This window comes from Engystomops pustulosus, chromosome 3 (assembly GCF_040894005.1).
Source record: "Engystomops pustulosus chromosome 3, aEngPut4.maternal, whole genome shotgun sequence".
NCBI classification, from domain to species: Eukaryota; Metazoa; Chordata; class Amphibia; order Anura; family Leptodactylidae; genus Engystomops; species Engystomops pustulosus.
In genome coordinates, this window is record NC_092413.1 from 144,717,346 (window position 1) to 144,741,279 (window position 23,934).

General features: G+C 39.9%; 1 protein-coding gene across 4 annotated transcripts in view; it reads left to right on the top strand.

Moving 5' to 3' along the window:
- ABCC5 (ATP binding cassette subfamily C member 5) overlaps positions 1–23,934 on the top strand; it is a 56,979-nt gene that overhangs the window by 24,573 nt on the left and 8,472 nt on the right. The window contains exons 7-20 of one of the 4 annotated variants that reach the window (XM_072142412.1): positions 127–300; positions 3,499–3,646; positions 4,120–4,268; positions 6,035–6,142; positions 7,091–7,441; positions 8,077–8,148; positions 10,460–10,584; positions 12,505–12,577; positions 13,439–13,642; positions 13,745–13,888; positions 17,105–17,207; positions 23,073–23,257; positions 23,387–23,533; positions 23,612–23,741. In XM_072142412.1, the coding sequence (XP_071998513.1) occupies positions 127–300; positions 3,499–3,646; positions 4,120–4,268; positions 6,035–6,142; positions 7,091–7,441; positions 8,077–8,148; positions 10,460–10,584; positions 12,505–12,577; positions 13,439–13,642; positions 13,745–13,888; positions 17,105–17,207; positions 23,073–23,257; positions 23,387–23,533; positions 23,612–23,741 (2,113 nt within the window). Of the gene's footprint in view, positions 1–126; positions 301–3,498; positions 3,647–4,119; positions 4,269–6,034; positions 6,143–6,990; positions 7,442–8,076; positions 8,149–10,459; positions 10,585–12,504; positions 12,578–13,438; positions 13,643–13,744; positions 13,889–17,104; positions 17,208–23,072; positions 23,258–23,386; positions 23,534–23,611; positions 23,742–23,934 lie in introns of those variants that run through there. The other 3 variants (XM_072142413.1, XM_072142415.1, XM_072142414.1) reach the window with 3 other exon arrangements.

The following is a 23,934-nucleotide window of genomic DNA, read 5'->3' on the forward strand; positions in this document are numbered from 1 at the left end:
TTTCGCTCAGTATAGATTGCTGTGTATGCTTTTTAAAAAACAGAGGTAAAACTAATATTTTTTTACTGGTTTAAAATCCCATTTTTTTTTTTTTTTTTTTTTTTTTTCTTTTAAATTTATTTGTAGCTGATAAATGTTTGCTCCAGCGATGGGCAGCGAGTGTTTGAAGCTGCAGCTGTTGGCAGCCTGCTGGCAGGAGGACCTATAGTTGCAGTACTTGGGATGGTGTACAATGTCTATATATTGGGCCCCACTGGTTTTCTTGGCTCTGCAGTGTTTATCCTATTTTATCCAGCTATGGTGAGTTACTTCAGATCTTTTTTTAAGAACTAAAAATAATTATTTTTGCCTCAACAGATTTGGGAATGTATCTAAGCAGGAGTGGCTCTTTAAAGGACATCTAACACATGTAATTTACTGGTGGTAGAGTGTCCTCATTAGACGCTTGTTCCGTCTAGGGAATTGGGGACTTCGGGCATCTTTATTAATGATCTGCTTTTAATTTATTCACACACATGCACACCCCCACCACCACCCTTACTGCTGCAAGCCACCTTGCTCCCGGCTGGGGAATTGCATTCCGGCCAGTGACGCCAGAGCCTGTGGGCGTGGAAAGCGGGCGGTGTGCTCTCTCTAGTTCCCTGGCCAGGAGCAGGAGACTGCTTGCAGCGGAGGATGTGAATAAATTAAAAGCTGGCGCCGGCTGCCTTACAAAGTGCATATTTAACCCCTTAATGCTCTGCGTCGTAGCTCTACGGCGGAGAGGTATAAGGAGTGTATGAAGAGGGCTCATGGGCTGAGTTCTCTTCATACAAGGGTGGGGGTTTTTGCATATTGCAGAAAACCCCCACCGCTAAATACGCCCGGGCGGCGCCATCTTTATTACGATCGCAGATTCGTTACAATGAGCTGCAAAAATGCCATATATTGCAATACAGAAGTATTGCAGTATATGGTAGGAGCGATCTGAGCATCTAGGGCAGGGGGCCCCAAACTACGGCCCGCGGACCGTTTCGACCTGGCCCCCGACGCTTGTCCTGCCAGCAACGGGCCCCCGCGGCCTTGACAGTCGGGCAGGAGCCTCCGTCCGTCCGGACAAGAAGCTCCTGCCCGTCACTGTATAGTGCTCGGTGTGGCCGCAAACGGCCGCTCGAGCACTATTACTGGAGCGATGTGGCCGGAATACAACCCCGGCGCACAATAAAACCTATATAAATTTGGTATCACCGCGATCGCACCGAACCAAAGAATAAAGCTGCGGTGTTATTTTGAGCGCACAGTCAAAGTCGAAAAAACTGAGCCCACAAGAACGTGACGTTTTTTAAAATTTTTTCCAGATTTGGGATTTTTTTTCAGCTTCGCAGTACACGGCATGTTAAAATAAATAACATTACGGGAAAGTAAAATTTGTTACGCACAAAGTAAGCCCTCACACAGGTCTATACACGTAAAAATTAAAAAGTTATGGATTTTTGAAGTTGGAGAGCGAGAAATGAGCAGAAAAACCCTGCGTCCTTAAGGGGTTAATTAATAATGGTGCCCGAAAACTTGCTAAAAACGGTCCCCCCATCCCCTAGACCAGTGGTGGCGAACCTATGGCACGGGTGCCAGAGGTGGCACTCGGAGCCCTTTCTGTGGGCACTCAGACTATTAACCCCAAGACAGAGTTCACCAAACAGGACCAAATTCAACCAATATCTTCCTGCAGACCCAGGCAATTTAAGAGAGGCTGCAATCAGCGCTATTTTAAAACGACACTTCATTGCCTGTTTGGAACTGCGGTAAAAGTGAGAAAGTGTTCATAGAACTGCAATATCTTTATAGGTCATCCTACTGGACCCTACATTCTTACTGTACAAAGAGACCCTGGTGAGAAGCTACAATGATAGTCTGAATGTGCTCTCCTTCTTTCAACTGTATTAGTGGCCTCAAGGGGCCGATACAATTGATAGATGTTGAAGAGCAGGTAGCAATAAGCTACTGCTTAAAATGCAATGTTGGCACTTTGCAGTAAATAAGTGGATTTTGGTTTATAGTTTGCGAACTTGGTCTCTAAAAGGTTCGCCATCACTGCCCTAGACTAAACAAGTAGTCTAATTAGGACACTCTACCACCAATAAACCTTTAAAGGAAACCTACCACTTGAAGTGGCAGGTTTCAGATGGAAATACCGAGCACCAGCTCAGGGTGAGCTTACCATGCGCGCGGCTACATAGGAAGTGAAGGAGAGCCGCGCGCATGGTAAGCGCCGAGCGCGTACCTCCCTGCGCCGGCTATAAAGTTTAAAAAGTGTTTTAAACCGCAATACAGCGGTTTAAAACACTAACAAAAATAAGCTCTGGCACCAGCTCACCCTGAGCTGGTGCTCGGTATTTTCTTCTGAAACCTGCCACTATAAGTGGTAGGTTTCCTTTAAAAGGCTGAATGCTTTCTTCAAAAACCAATGCCACATCTGACCACGGTTTTTATGCTGGCATTGCAGCTCCGCTATGTTGAGATGAATGGTGTTTTGTTGCAATACTACACACCACCCAGAAGAAGAAGCACTTCTTTGAATAAAGCAGCCATGTTTTTCGACCTCAGGACAACCCTTTTAAACCTTAACATCTTACACAGCATAGACAGAAGGAAACCTGTATTAGAAGTCAAAGGCAGCAGTGAAATGGCTGTATGCAGTTATATTTAGTAGGATTTGTTAATAAGGGGACTCCAAACCTCATCATGATAATCTTTATATAGTGCCATTAAATTCCTTAGCACTTTGCAAATCATAGACATATACAAATTTAATAATACATTACAGAGTACAAACAGTCATTTGGAACAATAGCAGTGAGGGTCCTGCTCGCAAAAGCTTAGTCTGTAAAGGGTGACACGAGGTATAAGAACTTTTTATAATAGTCTAGCCATTCTTTATGAGTGAACAGTATAAAATAATTTTAATAAATAAAAATTCGGCTGCTTGAACCAGCCATCAGCCGCCGTCTTAAATACAAAGTCCAATGAAATTAAGGGCACCAAGCTCTTGGCATAGTTCTAGGGCAGACATGGGGAAAAGAAACCTACAAGGATTGTAAACCAAGCACACTGATATACTGGCGTGTACCCCCTCTGGCAGGATCTGCTTTTCTTGGAGCTTCCTTTTACTCTTGTTTTTAAGAAAAAAAGGCTTTGAATTATACAAATGAGCCTGAGGGGATCCAGGCTCCATTAACACTTATAGAGTGCTTCACGCTCATTCGCATCATTTTTAAAGCCTTTTTTGGAAAAACTAGGACATTAGAAGCTATGAGAAGAACGGACCTGCCAGAAGCAGCACACCCCACAATGTCACTGTGCTTGGTTTACAATCCTTCCTCCTGGTGACTGATGTCCTTTAAGTATTGTGACCATTGGAATGTAAGCTTCCGTATTCCCACTAAATTGAATGATGTTTGTGATGATATTGGGGAAGTACATATTCACACCATAACAATAATTCTTCTCTTTTTGGCACAGATGTTTGTATCCAGGCTTACTGCATACTTCCGAAGGAAATGTGTTTCGGTCACTGATGAACGTGTTCAGAAAATGAATGAGGTCCTTAACTACATCAAATTCATTAAGATGTACGCCTGGGTGAAAGCCTTCTCTCAAAACGTCCAGAGTGAGTACAGTGCTCTCCAGAAGACTTAATGAAATTCGTACAGGATTTTTGTTTGCTTTAAAAACATTTTTCAATATAAGGCAGTGCTGTTTTTCAGCAATACGAACCTGCTGCATGTTTCATCAAAAGTAGTAGATGTGCACTGATAAATTGTTTCTAGTTTTGCATATATTCTGTATACTACTGTACATTTTATTAAGTTGCTACACGTACCTATGCCCTTCTATCCGGCATATTCATGATGAGTTCTGCAGCCTGTGTGACAATGAATTTTTTTTTTGTGTGTGTGTGTGCATGTTTTTTAAAATACACGTTAAAATGTTCATATCCTGTATATAGAATTGTAAAATGTGCTGTCTTGGTCCATGTAAGTTGTACAGGCCATATATGTAGAAGGCAGCAGTCATTGTTTTTCAGAAATGAGTTTGAAAACATTGATGTAATGTTTCTATACACCTCCTTTTTAATTTTAGAAATAAGAGAAAATGAACGCAAGATTCTTGAAAAAGCCGGATATTTCCAGAGCATCACTGTGGGAGTTGCTCCCATTGTTGTGGTCATTGCCAGTGTGGTCACTTTTTCTGTGCACATGATGCTTGGATATGACCTCACCGCTGCCCAGGTAACATATAGTTACATATAGGTAACTGTTTTAGTTATAACTTCCCTTCATATGTGTGCACATTATGGGTTTTAATTCAGTGTTTAAAACATTGTTTCAACATTTGAAGAAATGATGATTACTCTTTGAAGCAAACCTGTTACTTTTTTCTTTCTCCTCCATGTCCCCTATAGACAAATGTGAAAGCTAATTATTAATACAATATTGCCAATTATATCACTTCAGCAGTTGTCCAGTGACCATCAGATGTAAATAGACATATGAGGTCACTGTGAGATACAGCTATTGACTCGGACACTCCTACCTTGCTCTCTTAACATATTTTGCTAGACAAACAAGGGAATGTGTGTGTGGAATGCTATACTTAGCCTGTAAGGGGGGGAAACCAGGAGATTCCTATAAATAAAGAAGTCTGAAACACAGGGCTAATAGACCCTTTTGAACACCTGCTATGTGTGTGCTCACTCTCCCTGCTGTGAGCTGTCCACTTTATGTGAGGATATAACTTTAATTTGGTGCCCCCATTATCCGAACTGTAAGGATACCAAAATAATTCTAGTAACACAATTGTGAGCACATCCCCAAAAAGTTTTATAATAAATCAGGCTTTATTTATTTATTTTTTTAGTTCTAACAATGAAAGAATGTAATGATGTACAGAGGGGAGAGGCTAAGTGGGAGGAGTAAGATTGTGTGTGTGTTTTTTTTTTGTTTGTTTGTTTGTTATGGGGGGGGGCGCTGCTCATTGGATACACCCTGCCGACATAGAGAAAAGGGTAAACTTGGCTTATACCCGAGTATACACGGTATATCAAAGTTATCAAAGTTTTTCAGCACACTTTTTGTACTGTAAAACCCCCACTTGGCTTATGCAAGAGTATTTAAAAAAATAAACGTACTACACACCCTGTCACGTCCTTTCCTTCCCAAAGTATCTCTTCAGTATCTGTGCAATCTGCAGGAGCAGTGTCTCTGCCTGCTGACAGTATGGTTTGTGCGCCAGCAGATCACATAGAGTTGTATCTGCCTACTTGGTCGGGAGACTGAAGAAGTGCCAGGGGTAAATGCTGGAGGTTGAGTACTATGTTTATTTTTTTAAGGGTGCTCTGGGCATTTTATTGATAAAGGGAGACCGCTAGACATTTTATTGATGTTGGGAGACTATTGGACATTTTATTAGTATCCGCTGAATTTCCCACCATACGTTTTCTGTTTTTTTTTTTTTTTTTTTTGTTTGTTTTTTTAAATTTGGTACCTCGGCTTATACTCAGGTTGGCTTTTACGCTAGTATATACAGTAAGTTTTTGTTAGAACTAAAAATAGCCTGATTTATCATGAAAGCATTTTGAGAATGTGCTCAGTTGTCTATGGGGACATGGGATATATTGTGGGACTGCATGACAAATCTTTACAGGCTACCATGGATTTTGATGAAAATGCACAAATCTCTTCTATTCTGCAGCAGAGGAAGCCATTATTCCAGCCCAAATAGATTCTAGGGACTCAGAACTGCGACCTAATGTCGTTTGCACATGAGCATGTTTGTTCCAACCAACTTGCTCCGTGGTCTGCTGGATTTACTCTACTGAATACAGAGCAGCTCATCCAATGCGATGAGGTCCGTGCAACCAGTGTTCAATGCTGGTAAATCCTGAAGACAGAGCAAGTTGTCGTGGCTTCTGGCAAAGTTATTCTCTAACTTGGCAAAGCTTGTTGGGAAAGTAGAAGTTAATTTTATTGAATTTACTTTTTGTTTTTTTCCCTAGGCATTTACAGTTGTCACGGTGTTCAATTCCATGACCTTTGCGTTAAAGGTGACTCCGTTCTCCGTGAAATCTTTGTCTGAGGCTTCTGTATCTATGGAAAGATTTAAGGTAAGCTGTGGTCCTCAGACTTGATCCAGCTTGGTTCAGGGGGTATCCAAAACTGCCATTGATTTTTTTATTTTTTTTTCCCAGTTTTTAATTGGGTTTGAAAAGTTGTAATTTAGAATTAACTATTGGTTTTTAGAAGTCTTAGGCATCTAAAATGTACTAGCCACTTTGATTCTTACTGGGAATAATGCTGTTTCATTTAGGTAACAGTATTTAACTATTACTTTGCATATTTCCTGGCCATCAAGTCAAAAAAGATGGAATTTTCTGCAGATGTTTCTATTTAAACAACTCACTTTTTGTGCTTAACCAGTCTTTAGGTCTATATACGTAGAGTTATGTCATGCAGGTTAAAGTTACACTGGAAAAGGCAGAGGCACCTATGGGCTACTGAGAAGGTAACGTAGGCCCAAAAGAGCATGTCTGCTCTTTTTTTAATTAGCTAAAAAAAAAAAACTAACAGTCGTTTGTTTCAGCTCTAGCAAATCAAGTCAGATTGGTCTCCTGGTCAAATCTCATGGCTGTAAGTGGAAAGTCTACTAGGTGCAGCTACACATGGTATAGCGAAAAGGCAGAAATAGTGGATAGCTGGTTTTTATAATAGGTTCTATATATTCTTGAGTAAGGTCATTGGTAATTTTGCATTTGCTGCATGTCTTCTAGATTCAGGTGTTGTTGGTTTGAGTTTGTTGCAAGTGTACGGGGCCACACTCCTAATGAGAGTTAGGAATTATCCAGATTCTCTGACTGCCTGATTTAAGTAGAATTCAAGTGTTAATCCAGAAATGCTCCCAGGCACCGTTAATATGAAGTTAGTTGACTCTAATGAGCTACCTTTTGCTCCGCAGCAGCTTCCTTCCACTGTATAGCCTGATGTTTTTGCCTCCTGAGTGACCTAGACCTGACCTGCTGTCTCATCTTTGCACCTTTCTCACAACCTCTTATCAGAGTTTATTTCTAATGGAAGAGGTTCACATGGTAAAGAAAAAGCCATCCTGCCCAAACATCATCATTCAGCTGAAAAACGCTACATTAGCATGGGATTCTTCCCATGCCAGCACCCAGTGCTCTCCGAAGACAACCCCCAAACTGAAAAAAGATAAGAAGGGGGCAAAAGGAAAGAAAGAGAAGACTAATTTGCAAAAAGATGGACCACAGACTGTTCTAACAGAGCAGAAAGGACATCTACTGGTGGATAATGATGAGCAAACCAGCCCCGACGAAGAAGGCAAAGATATCCATCTACCAAGTATGAGGCTTCAGCGGGCTTTATACAACATTGATCTGGAGATTGAAACGGTAGGTTACAATCTATACAGTACACTTTGTATTACACCTAGGGGTGTTGTCAGCACTGTATCTTTGTTAGAGAATGGCAGCCCAGATGTTGGGTCAACATTATTGCTAGTAATACTGCATACTGCAATTTGGCAGTTATATGGAAAGTTCACCTACATCGGACCTACAACAATACATTTATAATAATTAAGCATGTAATAATTCTAAAGGTGGACAATCTGTGAATTATCTGCAGCAGAAATAATGCAGATAAACAGTAAGTTTCTTTGGTTTTGAAAAGGCTGAATTCCACATTTTATAATTGAAGACCTTCAGAATACAAATCTGCACTGCAGGTGAATTTCAAATCAGATTTTTTTGTGCTGCATGTAGAATAGATTTCTCTCATTCACTCTGCAGCTGCTGTAAAATTGTGCAGAGATTATGACCTGATGGGGGTTCTCTGTCATGTTACCCACATATGAATATGCCAATAGTTATTTTGTTTTCTTGGTTCCAATTTTGTGTACTGTGTAATGACTAACTATCAATTTAGTATTCCTCTGTTTAACTGGCTGTAAAAATGAAACGTGTTATTGGGTTTAGCTTTGGTTAATCACTTAACAGTTTATTGTTCTCTCTTGTTTGTTTCTTAGGGCAAGCTCATTGGGATATGTGGTAGTGTGGGCAGTGGAAAAACATCCTTAATTTCTGCTATACTGGGACAGGTAATGTACTTGATAAATGCATAAAATGTTTGTTGTTTGAGGAACATGACTATCATCACATTCATACGCCACATAACTGCTCAGCCAAACCCTGGCTTCAGTAATTATCTGGGGAATAATGGTTTATGACCAGGTGTTGGCACACTTCTACTGTGCACAATGTACATAACAGAATTTCTGGTGGGTATTTGTTTCGTGGTTCGTTTTTTCGATTACTAAAAAACATCACTTTGGTGGGTTTTTCAGGAAATGGACAAAACTTAAAATGTTAAAGGCACTATAATTGGTAGAGTTAAAGAAAATAATCTCTAAGCTCACGAAAGCAGGGCCCTCACTCCTATTGTTCCATATGACTGTTTGTACTGTGTGATGTCTTATTTTATTTGTATATGTCCCCTATGATTTGTAAATCGCTACAGAATATGATGGCGCAATATAACTAAAGATTAAGAAAATCTACCATCGCAATCTACCACTTGCTCATAATTCCAGGCACTGTGACTGGTAAACTTAAGGGGGAAATTTATCACTGCTTCTACGACAGTTTTCTAGCGTAGAAGCTGTAAAAGAATTGCAAATCCTTGGGTAGTGAAAGAATTTGCGATTCTTACAGAGACTATGCCACCTCCACAACATGTGATCGTGGAGGGGCGCAGCTGCTAGTGGAGTGGGTGGGCACAGGACAGGCACCAGCCTAAGCTTCTCGATGTATATGGCCGGAGGCGGGCCATGATGATATCCATGGCTTCCCTCCTCCTCAATCAACTTCCAAAATTATGCTAATGAGACCGAAGGCCTCTGGGAGTGTTACCAAAGCCCCATCAATGCTGCAGATTCACAGGTTCACAATGAGTAGAACATGACTCGCCAAACCCCCTGCTCCCTCCCCACCTGCGTAATCTAGCATCAGCAGGAAGTGCAGCTGTAGGGCGAGACCAGTTCTGCTCATTGCCATAGCTTCACAGGTTGTAACAATGATGGGCTCTGGAAACACCCACCTGAGCCCTTAGGGCTCATTAACATAATTTTAGAAGTTGATTTTTAGAAGGAAAGAGGCCATGGATTACCAATATAAGAAGTTTACCACAGTCACAGAGCCTGAATCTACGAAAAAGTACCCCTGTTTTATCATGCTGGATTTTGATGGTAGATTTCCTTTTATGTACTTTTCATTTATGAAAATATTTTTCCAGCCACTTAAATGTAAGGGTGTATTAAAATATACATTTTTCATCAATATAGTGTAATTATAGGGTTTCAATTTTGTAGTGCAGTCCAAAACCAATATTACATTGTAAATAAAGCCAAAAACATATAGAAGTTTTATGTAGTTTCATGGATACATTTACTGAGCATATTTTTAATAAGCAGTACTGATCTATTTAGTTATCTTAGTATTATTTTAAAGGAAATTTACTAATTTACTTTTATGCATTATGAACAAAACATACCTTGAGAATGCTGTAGCTACACTGATGTAGAAACATATCTTGTTTAATCCCTGAATCGAGTGGTTTTGCTGATGACAAAAAAAATTGTAAAATTATATTCTCCAGCCATGTCCTGCCCAGCATAAGTGGAGAATACGTCATCACTGTGTTGTGCCTGACATGTAGAAGTGATCAATACCTGCACCATCCACCAGCTGCTGTGTACGAGTCATCGAGCTCGGGTTAATTAGCCCTGTCTGGGCAGTTCAGGAAGGTCCATGTACCGTATATACTGGTGTATAAGCCGAGTTTTTCAGCACAAAAAATGTGCTGAAAAACCTCCCCTTTGCTTATACACGAGTCAATAAAAAAGCAAAAAAACTTCCATACTCACGTGGACGCGTATCTGCCGGCTGACACAACACAGAAGGCCGGAGACCTTCTTTTTTTTTTTTTTTTTTTTTTTTTATGTGCCTGGCGAACGGGGCTGGCAGGCTGTATACTGGGAGGCATTTTCCACCCTCGGCTTATACTCTAGTCAATAGGTTTTCCCAGGTTTGGGTGGTAAAATTGGGGGCCTCGGCTTATACTCGGGTCGGCTTATACTCGAGTATATACAGTAATGTGTTTATGTACAGCAGTCGGCCTTCCCAAGGTTTTGAAATGTACAATTGTTTTTTTAAACAAAACCACTCAGATCAGGGATTAAACAAGATATGTTTCTGCATCAGTGTATCTACAGCTTTCTCAAGGTATATTTTGTTCACAATGCATAAAACAAATGGCAAATTTCCTTTAATGAACCAACTTTATTCCCCAAATATCTCAAGTCATTTCTCTTCCCATCTCCAAAATGCCTGACTGTTCTTTATTCTTCACAGATGACACTCTTGGAAGGCAGCATTGCTGTCAATGGGTCATTTGCCTATGTTGCTCAGCAGGCTTGGATATTGAATGCCACTTTAAGAGACAACATTCTGTTTGGAAAAGATTATGATGAGGAAAGGTATGCATATATTGTCTTAATTCACACATTGAATATGAGGTTTCACAAATGGGCTACTGACTTCTCCCAGTCTGTGGCTTGTACCTAGTTTTGTTTTACCCCTTTCTTCATGTATATATGAATTATAAACAAGGTCCACTTCTATAAAATTATCTCTTATAGTCAACATTTTGAACTGGAGCATAAAACAAGTCACTAAATTGCCTTTATACAAAATAAAGATGAGGAAATAATCTGCTTGCTTGATTGAACTGGATTGTGAACTCTATTTCCATCTGATTAAGTATTTTAACAAACCCTTATGCACAAAATCTAAGTGCATAAACTGTGTTTAGGATCTGTTCATATGTGGCATACGTGCTTCCCATGTTCCTGTAAAGGAAACCTCCATTCTGGCCTCTCACGATGTGATCCCATATCACATTTCACTGTAATCATACCAAGGGTGATGTTATAACTCACCAACCTCTTTTCTGCTCATGTCCCATAGCCTATAAAACTCATGAAGTCATTGCTAGCCTACAGGTTCTTATGTTCAAAAGAAGACACGTGGACTACATTTCTGAACGGCTGTTAAAATAGTAGACCTACAGAGATTGAGAAACTTGCCTGTCCCTGCAGAAATAAAAATTGTATAATCAGATTGCCTTATTTGAATTTATAGTAGAAAACAGAGATGACTTTGCATTCTCCTCAATAGCTGACATTGTAGAACACTTGTTTCTGAGAACCGGGCTTATAGAGCTGTATGTTGTGAAATTTTATGTTTCTGACAACCATTTACTGTAAACTGATAACGTTTTGGCCTATTAAACTAATTGGAATGCATCTTGTATTACCACAATAGTGATGTATACTTGGTATGGTATTTATGAGGACAGGTCTAAAAGATATAATTTGAGAGGCGATACCCGCTCGGGGCAGCATTCTGCCCTGATATCTTTGTGCATACTTTTAATTCCTTTATCATGTACACTCACCGGCCACTTTATTAGGTACACCTGTCCAACTGCTCGTTAACACTTAATTTCTAATCAGCCAATCACATGGCGGCAACTCAGTGCATTTAGGCATGTAGACATAGTCAAGACAATCTCCTGCAGTTCAAACCGAGCATCATTATGGGGAAGAAAGGTGATTTGAGTGCCTTTGAACGTGGCATGGTTGTTGGTGCCAGAAGGGCTGGTCTGAGTATTTCAGAAACTGCTGATCTACTTGGATTTTCACGCACAACCATCTCTAGGGTTTACAGAGAATGGTCCGAAAAAGAAAAAACATCCAGTGAGCGGCAGTTCTGTGGGCGGAAATGCCTTGTTGATGCCAGAGGTCAGAGGACAATGGGCAGACTGGTTCGAGCTGATAGAAAGGCAACAGTGACTCAAATCGCCACCAGTTACAACCAAGGTAGGCAGAAGAGCATCTCTGAACGCACAGTACGTCGAACTTTGAAGCAGATGGGCTACAGCAGCAGAAGACCACACCGGGTGCCACTCCTTTCAGCTAAGAACAGGAAACTGAGGCTACAATTTGCACAAGCTCGTCGAAATTGGACAGTAGAAGATTGGAGTGCTCCAATAGAGCATCTTTGGGATGTGGTGGAACGGGAGATTCGCATCATGGATGTGCAGCCGACAAATCTGCGGCAACTGTGTGATGCCATCATGTCAATATGGACCAAAATCTCTGAAGAATGCTTCCAGCACCTTGTTGAATCTATGCCACGAAGAATTGAGGCAGTTCTGAAGGCAAAAGGGGGTCCAACCCGTTACTAGCATGGTGTACCTAATAAAGTGGCCGGTGAGTGTATAATTGGAATAAAAATGCCAGATCCACTTTCAAGTCGCATTGTAAATATTACTTACGGAATTCGTTCAAGTAATAATGCAACAAAGCAATATTCATTATTTTTTATTTTTTCAGGTACAACACTGTGTTAAGCGTTTGCTGTCTGAGACCAGATTTGGCAATACTGCCCAATAGTGACTTGACAGAGGTGTGTTCAATAGTTTGCTGTATGTCTTGTTATATTTCTTTATTTACTGCTTTAACACAATACCTACTACCGTATATACTCGAGTATAAGCAGAGACCCCTAATTTTACCACCAAAAACTGGGAAAACCTATTGACTCAAGAATAAGCCGAGGGTAGTATACAGCCAGCCGGCCCCCTGCATGTTAAGCACATTAAAAAAAATAAACTTAAAGGGGTTATCCGGGTTTAAAAAATTTCTTATGGCCGGGCTGGGGAGTGCTATTTAAACACAATAAACATGTACTTACCTCCTCCGGTGCTGCCGATGTCCCGCGCCGCGGCCGGTCTTCTCTGTGTGCCGGTTTCGTTACAAGTGCGCACAGAGAGCTTCCGGCCGGCCGGTGCTCCCATGCGACACCATCTCCCAGCGCTTACAACGCTGAGAGATGGGGACGGATGGGAGGAGCCGGCCACATCGCAGCCCGGAAGCTCCCTGTGCGCGGCTTCGGTGCCCCTGTAAACAAACAGGGGCACGGATCGAAGGGACCGCGGCGCGGGACATCAGCGGCGCCGGACGAGGGAAGTACATGTTTATTATGTTTAACTAGCCCTCCCCAGCCTGGCCCTAGGTAATTTTTAAAACCCGGATAACCCCTTTAATACTCACCTTCTGGCGATACCCCCCCAAAATTGACACTTTTTTAAAACCGTTTTTGACACCGTTTTTTAAAAAATTTCTTTAACTGAAAATTGGTTCCCCTCGCAGAAATAGAAACCACCCCATTCAGATTATTAGAACAAATTTTATGCTGTGCATGAAGACCTTGACTGCGTTATTGTGATACTCATGGTCCACTGTATGTATCTTATTTATTTCATAGATTGGAGAACGTGGAGCCAATTTGAGTGGTGGCCAGAGGCAAAGAATTAGTCTGGCAAGGGCCCTTTACAGTGAGCGCAGCATATACATTCTGGACGATCCCCTCAGTGCCTTAGATGCCCATGTAGGAAACCACATCTTCAACAGTGCCATCAAAAAGCACATGAAATCTAAAACTATTTTGTTTATCACCCATCAACTTCAGGTAATGGTTAGAGTGGTGCCAGGGTGATCTATCCTGAACATATGATGAAATTTGACAAGCCTTCTGTCAATCTATGCCCTCTTTAATGCTTCTTACCTCCAGTACCTTGTGGACTGTGATGAAGTCATTTACATGAAGGAAGGATGCATCACAGAAAGGGGAACACATGAGGATCTTATGAAGCTCAATGGAGAATATGCTACAATATTTAACAACTTCCAGCTAGGGGATGCACCTCATATTGAGGTAAGCTTATTTGATTTAATCTCTGTGGATTTTTCTAATGTATTGTAAACTATGCATCTACAAATAATTTACAGGATTTGATTTAAATAGACATTTTTTTTTCTCTGCACATTGGTGGCAGCTTTATCCTGGTGGGGTTAGTTTTGCATCTATGGTTTATCCTCTGGCCCTGGCAGAAGTGTTTTTAGATTAAATTATATCATTGATTTACTTCACATGTTGAGAAATAATGTCAGTATAATTTTGCTGAAAGTTTACTAAATGGTGCTGTTTTTATAGTTTCCCTTCACATTTTCCCAACAGTCCTAAGTTGCCTCTAAAATATTTTCTTTACAAGAAGTCAAGTGCTCCAAGTTGAGGAGGTATTCACTGTGAGAGACTTCTGCTTGAGTGTATTCTGCATGGCTTTAATAGCTCCCGTGTGTATTCTCATAGAATCGATCCAGCCTTATGTTTACTTTGACAGAGCATTAAATTCATAATCATTTTACCCTTTTACACTGTAGGCGCAGAGGTGCCGGGGTTGTATGAAGAGGGTTCCCCAGGTGAGCCCTCTTCATACATAGGTGAGGTTTGCTGCATATAGCACCGATCGAGAGTATTAACCCCTCCAATGCTGGCTGCGGCATTGAAAAGACGGTTGTAGCGATCGTCGCTCCCCGTGACGTCATCTGCAGTTTCATTGTAATGAATTCTGTGTAAAAATGCCGTATAACTGCAGTACAGTAGTAGTGCAGTATATGGTACAAATGATCAGACCCTCTAGGGTTAAAGTACCTCAGAGGGTCTTAAAAAATAGTAAAAATAAAATTTAAAAAATTTTAATTTAAAAAATCCTGAAAATGTAAATCTCTCCCCTTTCCTTAGAACTGATATAAAACGTTATAAACAGTAAAAATTACAATGTATGTGTTAACCCCTTACCGACATGTGACGTAATAGTACGTCACATGTCGGGTCCTGATGCATGGAGCGGTATATTGTAAGCAAAGGCTTACTGGTAACACCCGCGATCGGTTTCGGCACCGATCGTGGGTGTTTTCGGGCTAATCGCCGCCGGGAAAGCTGCCGGTGGCTTTCTGAGGATCGTCGCTCCCCGTGACGTTATCGGGGAGCTGCGATCTGTCGCCGTGGTAGCTTCGGGTCTCACGAAGACCCGAAGCTACTTCGGATTAACCCATTCATTACAATGTGCTATCAGCACATTGTAATGTATGAGTAGTAAAATACACATATACTGCCATACTGTAGTATGGCAGTATATGATAGGATCGTACAGACGTCCTATGGTTAAAGTACCCTAGGGAGTCTGAAAAATAGTAAAAATAAAAATTAAAAAAAAGTTTAAAAAAAAAAATTATAAAAAAAACCCTAATAATTCAAATCACCCCCTTTTCCCTTGAACTCATATAAATATAAATAAACAGTAAAAATCATAAACACATTAGGTATGGCCACGTCTGAAAATGCCCGATCTATCAAAATATGATAACTGTTTTTTACTGCGTTTAACCCCTAACGGAAAATCGCGCCCAAAGTCGAAAATGGCATTTTTTTGTCATTTTTAAAAAAAATTTAAAATTCTATAAAAAGTGATCAAAAGATCGTACAGTCCTAAAAATGATAACATTGTAAATGTCATCAAAATCCGCAAAAGATGACACCACCCACAGCTCCATACACCAAAGTATGAAAAAGTTAATAGCGCCAGAAGATGGCAAAATCCCCCAAAAAATTTTTGTACAGGAGGTTTTAATTTTTTTAAATGTATGAAAACATTATGCAACCTATAGGAATTTGTTATCCCCGTAATCATACCGACCCAAAGAAAAAGTAGACATGTCATTTGGGGCGCACAGTGAATTCTGTAAAATCCAAGCCCACAAGAATACGGCACAAATGCGTTTTTTTTACCAATTTCACTGCATTTGGAATTTTTTTCTCGCTTCCCAGTACATGGCATGGAATATTAAATACCAACATTTTGAAGTGTCATTTGTTACGCTGAAAATAAGCTGTCACACAGCTCTGTACATGGAAAAATAAAAAAAGTTTTTTTTAATGTGGGGAGTGAAAAATATAAACTCAAAAACGAAAAAGGGTTGCGGTGGGAAAGGGGTTAAATTCAGTTGTGGGCCCCAGAACGGAAAATTGTGCCTAAATGTCTAAATCTTCTTTTACACCATTCTACATCCCATAAAAATAGAATAAAAACTGATTACAAGGTTGCACAGTCCTCAAAATAATAGCAATGAAAAGGAAAGCTCATCTCACAAAAAATTACACCTTAACAGCACCCTAGACCAAAGTATGAAAAAGGTATTAGCGTCAGAAAATGGCAAAAACAATTTGTTTTCCTGTACACATTCTTTTAATTTTTAAAAATGTATTAAACCACAATAAAACCTGTATAAATTTGATATCACCGTGATTGAACCAAACCAAAGAACAAAGTAGATGTATCATGTGGAGTGGACAGTGTAAGCCATAAAAACTGAGCACAGAAGAAAGTGAAACAAATGTTTTTTTTTTCATTTGCAAATTTCCACACATTTAGATTTTTTTTTTTTTCTCACCTTCCCAGTACACACCATGGGATAATTAAATAATTTCACTTAGTAAAATTTGTTATGCAGAAAATAAGCCCTCACAAAGTTACTGCTCTCTTGTGTATCCAGATGACACATTTTTCTGTATATGAAGGTCTTCCCTTATAGGAGAGTTATAGGAAACTGTACTACCATATATCTCTACTTGCAAGGTGGGATTAATGCACTTCATGTAATAATATAAAATCTTCCTCTTGTGAATACAAATGATTCATAATTATGCATTTTTGTTGGCTTTATCTTTTGTGCTGTGTGGGCATATAAAGAGCGGACTTGAGCTGATATCTGCTTTATTTTATCTCATAAGATGAGAATAGATTTAACACTTGGGAGAATTTAGTATTGGAGACTGGTTTCTTGCATAGAATGATCAAATTATGGTTCTATCCTGAGATTAAAGCTAGCACAACGGGAATCCCCAATTTTATTGCAATACACTCCCGGGGTCCCCTTTGCCAGATTCACTACTTGTTGTTTTACACAGGGGCATGTTTATTCACAGGATGCCCAATGTGTTTCTGCGCAATCGCTTGTTTTCTCTGCATTGTTCTTGCATGTTATTTTGCCTTTGCCAAATCTTAACTAATATTTTATTTTATCTGTGCAGGTGAGTCTCAAAAAGATTGTGAGCAATTCATTAAAGAAGCCTTTAGACAAAGGAAACAAGCCCGGGTCTGTGAAGAAAGAGAAGGTCACAAAAAAAGAAGATGGTAAACTATTTATAGATTTCTTGGTGGTGTGCCACAATTAACAAATGAGAATATTAACCCCTTAACGCTGAAGCCACTTTTCACCTTCCTGACACGGACCATTTTTTAAAATCTGACATGTGTCTATTTAAGTGGTTATAACTTTGGAACGCTTTAACATATCCAGTTGATTTTGAGATTGTTTTTTCGTGACACATTGTACTTCATGCTGGTTGAGAAATTTAATAAATATATTTAGTATTTATTTATGAAATAAATGGAAATTTGGCAAAAATTTTGAAAAAAACAATGTTTTCCAAATTCAAAATTTTCTACTTTTTGGAAAGTTGGTCATATCACTAAAATAACTTGATAACTAACATTTTCCATATGTCTGCTTTAACTTGGCATCATTTTTCAAACATCTTTTCCTTTATTTTGGATGTTAGGAGGCTTATAACTTTAGGTGAAATTTTTCAGATTTTCACGAAAATCATCAAAACCTACTTTTGGAGGGTCAATTTAGTTAGAAGTGACTTTATAAGGCCCACATGACAGAAACCCCCCACAAATGACACCATTTTAGAAACTACACCCCTCAAAATATTCAAAACAACCTTTGGGAATTTTGTTAACCCTTTGAGCGTTTCATGAGCGTGAAAGATAAATGAAAGTGAAATTAGAGAAATGTAATTTTATCTTACTATAGATTCATTGAACACTAAAATTTGCACCTTCACAATGGGTTAAAAAGGAAAATGCATTTTACAATGTTGAGGGCAATTCCTCCTGAGTATGCCAATACCCATTTTGTCACTGTACCCTGCTGTACGGGCACAGGGGGGCACTTGGAATGGAAAGAGCGTTGTTTCGTTTTTGCAGGGTAAATATGGCTGAAAAAGTTTACATGTGTCAGGATGCATTTGGAGAGCCATAATAGTACCAAAACAGAGGAAAGCCCCAACAAGAGACACCATTTTGGAAAGTACACCCCTTGGAGAGTTTAGCAACGTGTAATTTGTGTATTTTCCCCAACAGGTGTTTGATTCAATTAGGCCCCAAAAGGGAAAAAAGGTGAAAATTTTCTCAAAAAAGTCACTTTTACCCCAAATTTTTGTAAGCCACAAGGGATAAAAGATGAAACAACCCCATAAATGTGTAAAACTATTTCTCCTAAGCACAGAACTGCACCACTTTTGCATATAAAGTGTTGTATGGGTGCAAAGTAGGGCTCAGAAGGGAAAGAGGGGCTTTGGCCTTTTAGAAGCCAGATTTGACAATCATCCTTTACATGTGTCAGGATGCATTTGGAAAGCCCTAGTGGTACCAAAACAGAGGGGAACCCCAACAAGTGTCACCATTTTGGAAAGTTCACCCTTTGGAGAATTCAGAAAGGTGTAATATGTGTATTTACCCCTACAGGTGTTTGCTTCAATTAGGTCCCTAAAAGGAAAAAGGTGAACATTTTCCCAAAAAAGTCACTTTTACGGCTAATTTTTGTATCCCATAAGGCAGTGATGGCGAACCTTTTAGAGGCCGAGTGCCCAAACTACAACAAAGACCTGCTTATTTATCGCAAAGTGCCAACACAGAAATTTAATTTGTGATTTATACTCCCTTCTCTGTCACAGTTTTCATTGATACCAGCACCCTGAGTACACCAATAAAGCAGAAAATAGTCCCAGGTAGCTCTGTCACTTTAATATAGCTCTGTGCACAGCAAGTCCTTGGCTGTCTGGGACTGCAGGAAGATACCTGGAGTCCTCTCTGGTGATGGCCTGAGTGCCCACAGAAAGGGCTCTGAGTGCCACCTCTGGCACCAGTGCCATAGGTTAGCCATCACTGCCATAAGGCATTAAAGATGAAACAACCCCAAAAAATGTGTACTAGCATTTCTCCCGAGTATAAAATTGCCCCACACATGCAAATAAAATGTTGTATGGGTACGCAGTGAAGCTCAGAAGGGAAAGAGGGGCGTTGGCCTTTTAGAAGCCAAATTTGACAGACATCCTTTACATCTGTCAGGATGCATTTAGAGAGCCGTAGTGGTACCAAAACAGAGGGGAACCCCAACAAGTATCACCATTTTGGAAAGCACACCCCTTAGAGAATTTAGCAAGGTGTAATATGTGTATTTGTCCGTAAAGGTGTTTGATTTAATTAGGACTTAAATAGATAAAAGGTGAACATTTTCTTATAAAGGTCATTTTACTCCTAATTTTATATAGCCACAAGGGATAAAAAAATGTAATAACCCCCCAAAATGTGTGAACCTATTTCTCTCGAGTGTAGAAGTACCCCACATGTGTATATAAAATGTTGTATGGGCGCACAGTAAAAGGAAAGGGGAATGTTTGCCTTTTAGAAGCCAAATTTGACAGAAATGTTTGACATGCATTTGGAGAACCCTAGTGGTATAAAACAGATAAGAATCCGAAAAGTGACCCTAATCTTTGAATGCACACCCCTTAGAGAATTTTGCAATGTGTAATATATGTATTTGCCCCTACAGGTGAATGATCCAATTAGGCCCGAATCATTAAAAAGGTGAAAATTTTCCTATAAATGTCACTTTACCCCTAATTTATGTAAGCTACAAGGGATAATATATTAAATAACCCCAAAAAAGGTGTAAAACTATTTCTCCCGAGTGTAGAAGTACCCCACATGTGCATATAAAATGCTTTATGGGTGCACAGTAGAGGAAAAGAGGGATGTTTGTCTTTTAGAGGCCAAATTTGTAAGAAATCCTTCACATGTGTCAGGATACATTTGGAGAGACGTAGTGGTACCAAAACAGAGGAAAACCTGAAAAGTGACCCTAATTGTTGAATGTACACCCCTTGGGGAATATAGCAAGGTGTAATATGTGGCGTAGTGTAATACACGTGGTGAAATGAGCATTTTGAACATATAGGTGGTTTCCAAATACGATGTGCAATGGAGTCCAAGATGGAAATTGCAATTATTTCTGGAAAGTTCAGTGCCCGTTATGTGGCGCCCCTTATGAAATAATGGAGGGTTATAGGGAGCAACGGGACATAACAGTTGTTACAATTATTCATTTTACCGAAATTAATTCACAATAGGTTGGGCGTGAATTGTGAATGTCTAGTGTATAAGGAGGTAGAATATACCAAGGGACCAACTAAACTTTTGTCACTCTGGAGTTGTCGCAGGTCTCTTAGTAGTATGTAGTGTCCATCCTAACTCCTCTTTTGGAACAGACTCTTTATTGAGTCCTACCATTAGAAGCAGCAGAATTCACCGGGAAAATGCTGTCCTGGAACATCTAAACCAGAGGTACTGGGGCCCCGTCCTTCTTGTCCCAATATTAGTTTCCTAATATCTTTCTCTTGAAAACAGAGAAATGATACGGCAGGACCTGCACATTGGAACAGCTCGTAAGAGTTATACAGCAGCATCTGTACAATGTGCACGGCCCGCACTTTTGTACCATATCTTGGTTTTTCGTAGGGAAATTATCACCAAGTGTTGCTCTTATTCACCCTAGCGATGCCCATTGTGACGAATATTGCTGCTTTTGGCTGGACCATATCGACCAGCAAATAGTGGCAAACATGGACAGAGGGGGGCAGCAAAACCCCTCTGGACCGCAAGGCAAAATTGGTGGCTGTCAGGAACAGCCGCCACCCTGCCCCGATCACCGTGTCTACAGACATGGTGATCGGTATTACTGACGTCATAAGTAAATTCGCTGCTATCGGCTCGTCTGAATTGATGAGCCAGTAGCAGCGATAATAAACTGGGGGTGTGTGGGGGGGACGTAACCCTTCTGGTTCATGGGGCAGGATGGATGGCTGTGAGGAACAGCCGCCGTCTTACCCCGATCAGTGAACAGCCGCCGTCTTACCCTGACCGGTGTTGGAAAGTCACTACCTGCCGCACCGTTCTATAACAACGCTCGTTGGGAATAGGCTATACAATCTTTATTTATTTTTTAAGCAATTTAGACAAATAAGGGCTTATTTTTTGCAAGACGAGATGCACTGTAAAAAAAACTTAATTTTAGTGGGTTTTTAGCTTATTGAAGAAATTTTATTAACTTTTTACGTGTGGAGGAAAATAAAATCATCAATTCTTGTTTTGGATTTTTAGCATTTTTTTGGGGGGTTGTTCACTGTAGCATAACAATAATATATTATCTTTATTCTACGGATCACTACGATTACGGTGATACCTCATTTATATAGTTTATTTTATATTTGTCCAATTTTATTGAAGGAAAACTAGAATAGAAAAAATTGCATTTGTTTTAGTATTGCCATTTTTATAGTGGCATAATTATAGTATTTTTTGGTTTACGGAGCTGGTTGTAAGCTTATTTTTTGCGTGACAAGTTGCTCTTTTTATCGGTATAATTTTGGTGCTTGTAACTTTTTCGGATCACTTTTTAGAACATTTTTTGCAAAGGAATTTGATAAAAAGTTTTAATTTTTGGCAAGTTTTTGGGGTTTTTTTTTTTTACCACGTTCACCGAGCGGGTCCAATTATGATTAGGATTTATTGTACAGATTGTTACGGACGCGGCGATACCAAATAAGTGGGGGTTTTTCGTGATTTAGTGTTTTTTATACTTTATTACCTGTGTAAAGGGAAATGTGGTGTTTGGGGGGACTTTCACTTTCTTTTATTATTTATTTTTACTGTAAAAAACCTTTATTTATTTATTTTTCCTTTTTTACAGTTAATGACATCTAAGCTTGAACAAGTGATCTTCTGATCACTTGTTCAAGCTTTTTTACAGGTTACACAGTGCAATACAGATGTATTGCACTGTGTAATGTAAGTCACTGAGCATGCTGCGCATGCCCAGTGTCTTACAGCCGGGTCCTGCCAGGAGGCACGGACCCGGCACCGAGATGAGGATCGCGCAGCCCCGGGCACCGGCAGTCCTGGGGCTGCGATCGGAGGAGTGGACCCCCCCGGTAAGCGCCGCGGGGGGGTCCGATTCGCATTTAAATGACTTTAAATGCCTCTGACACGCCGCGGTCAGCGCGACCGCGGCGTGTTAGGGGTTAACACCCGCGATCGGAGAAATCTCCGATCGCGGGTGTTAGAGGCGGTTGTCAGCTATAACATATAGCCGACACCCGCAGCTTCTGGCCCCGGCTCCGTTCAGGAGCCGGGGCCAGAAGCTTGACGTAATAGTACTGCATTTTGCGGGAACGCACCTCCCGCGATGCAGTACTATTACGTCAAATGACGGGAAGGGGTTAATCTCCATGTAGGAATGTTGCTGGTTTGAAAATGTAATTTCCTGTTTCTGATGTACATATTCATCAGTCTTTCTTATGTATGTTAGTTTTAAATTAGCATTATTTTTTTTAAATTTATGGGAGACTGCATAATGGAAGCTCCATATAAGAAAAACTTGTCACGTCTTTAGGTACACACAATTGTGTCAGTGTTATGCTGCTACTATCCCCATATGGGGCCTACCTTCCAGGCATACCTAAAGAGATCCAGGCACATCTAGCCCCAAAAACGAAGGTCCTACCACATTTTCTATAGTTGTACAGTTGCTGTACATGATATCCAAATGGTTTTGAGAGCAAGATGTGCCTGTGTTCTCTTTAAAATATATTGTTTAGCAAGTCTGAAAACTATATTTGTTTGAGAAGGGCTATGGAAAATGGTTATGTTATGGAGAAACAGTGTTATTTCTGACACTGAAGATAATATTTATGTTAATGTGGTGCCATAGTCAATATTTACTGTATATTGTAATGTCTGGCAAGAATAACTAGACATTTGAGAGGATACATACTTATAATTACTTGGATTTCTTTCAAAATACTTGCAATTTTTTTTTTTTTTTTTTTTACATCCGACGTGTTTCCATTTTTGTTTTGTAATCGACAGGTCAGCTTATGCAGATGGAAGAGAAAGGGAAAGGATCAGTGCCCTGGTCTGTATACGGTGTTTATATCCAGGCAGCTGGAGGTCCTTTTGCCTTTTTCGTCATCATGTCTCTGTTTGTGCTCAATGTTGGAAGCACCGCATTCAGCAATTGGTGGCTAAGTTATTGGATTAAGCAAGGAAGTGGGGTAAGATTATCTGATATATCAATAAAACTGCAGTCTATTGAAAAAGTATGATATGTAATACTAGTGCAGTATTGCAGCTGGACCTTTGTTGTAGAAAGTGTTTTTCACAATGTTTTTGTTTTCCTGCAGAATACTTCAGTGCTGCTATACAATGAAACTGTGGTCAGTAACAGCATGAAGGACAATCCTCATGTGCTCTACTACACTGGCATCTATGCTTTGTCTATGCTTGTCATGCTTATCCTGAAAGCTGTCCGTGGCGTTGTCTTTGTGAAGGTAATGAATTTTCAGGTAGTTGCCCTACTGGGCTGTTGTACTTGTATAACTAATATTCCTTCTTTTCATGTGTTTCAGGGTACTCTTCGAGCCTCTTCTAAGCTTCATGATGAACTCTTTAGGCGTATTCTAAGGAGCCCCATGAAGTTCTTTGACACAACCCCAACAGGTCGAGTGCTGAATAGATTTTCTAAAGATATGGATGAAGGTAAATTGAATATTTTGCATTTTTGGAGCACTCATGATAATAAAATGTACTTCTTTTCTGTGCTTGTTAGCTTGGTCACAGTTAATATTACTTTGTTTCCAAAAATGTTTCTTCTTGCATCAAAAAAATAATCGATTTTAATTTTTGTAATGTTTCAATTTTAGTTTGAGTTTAATTGGAACAATGACCAAGC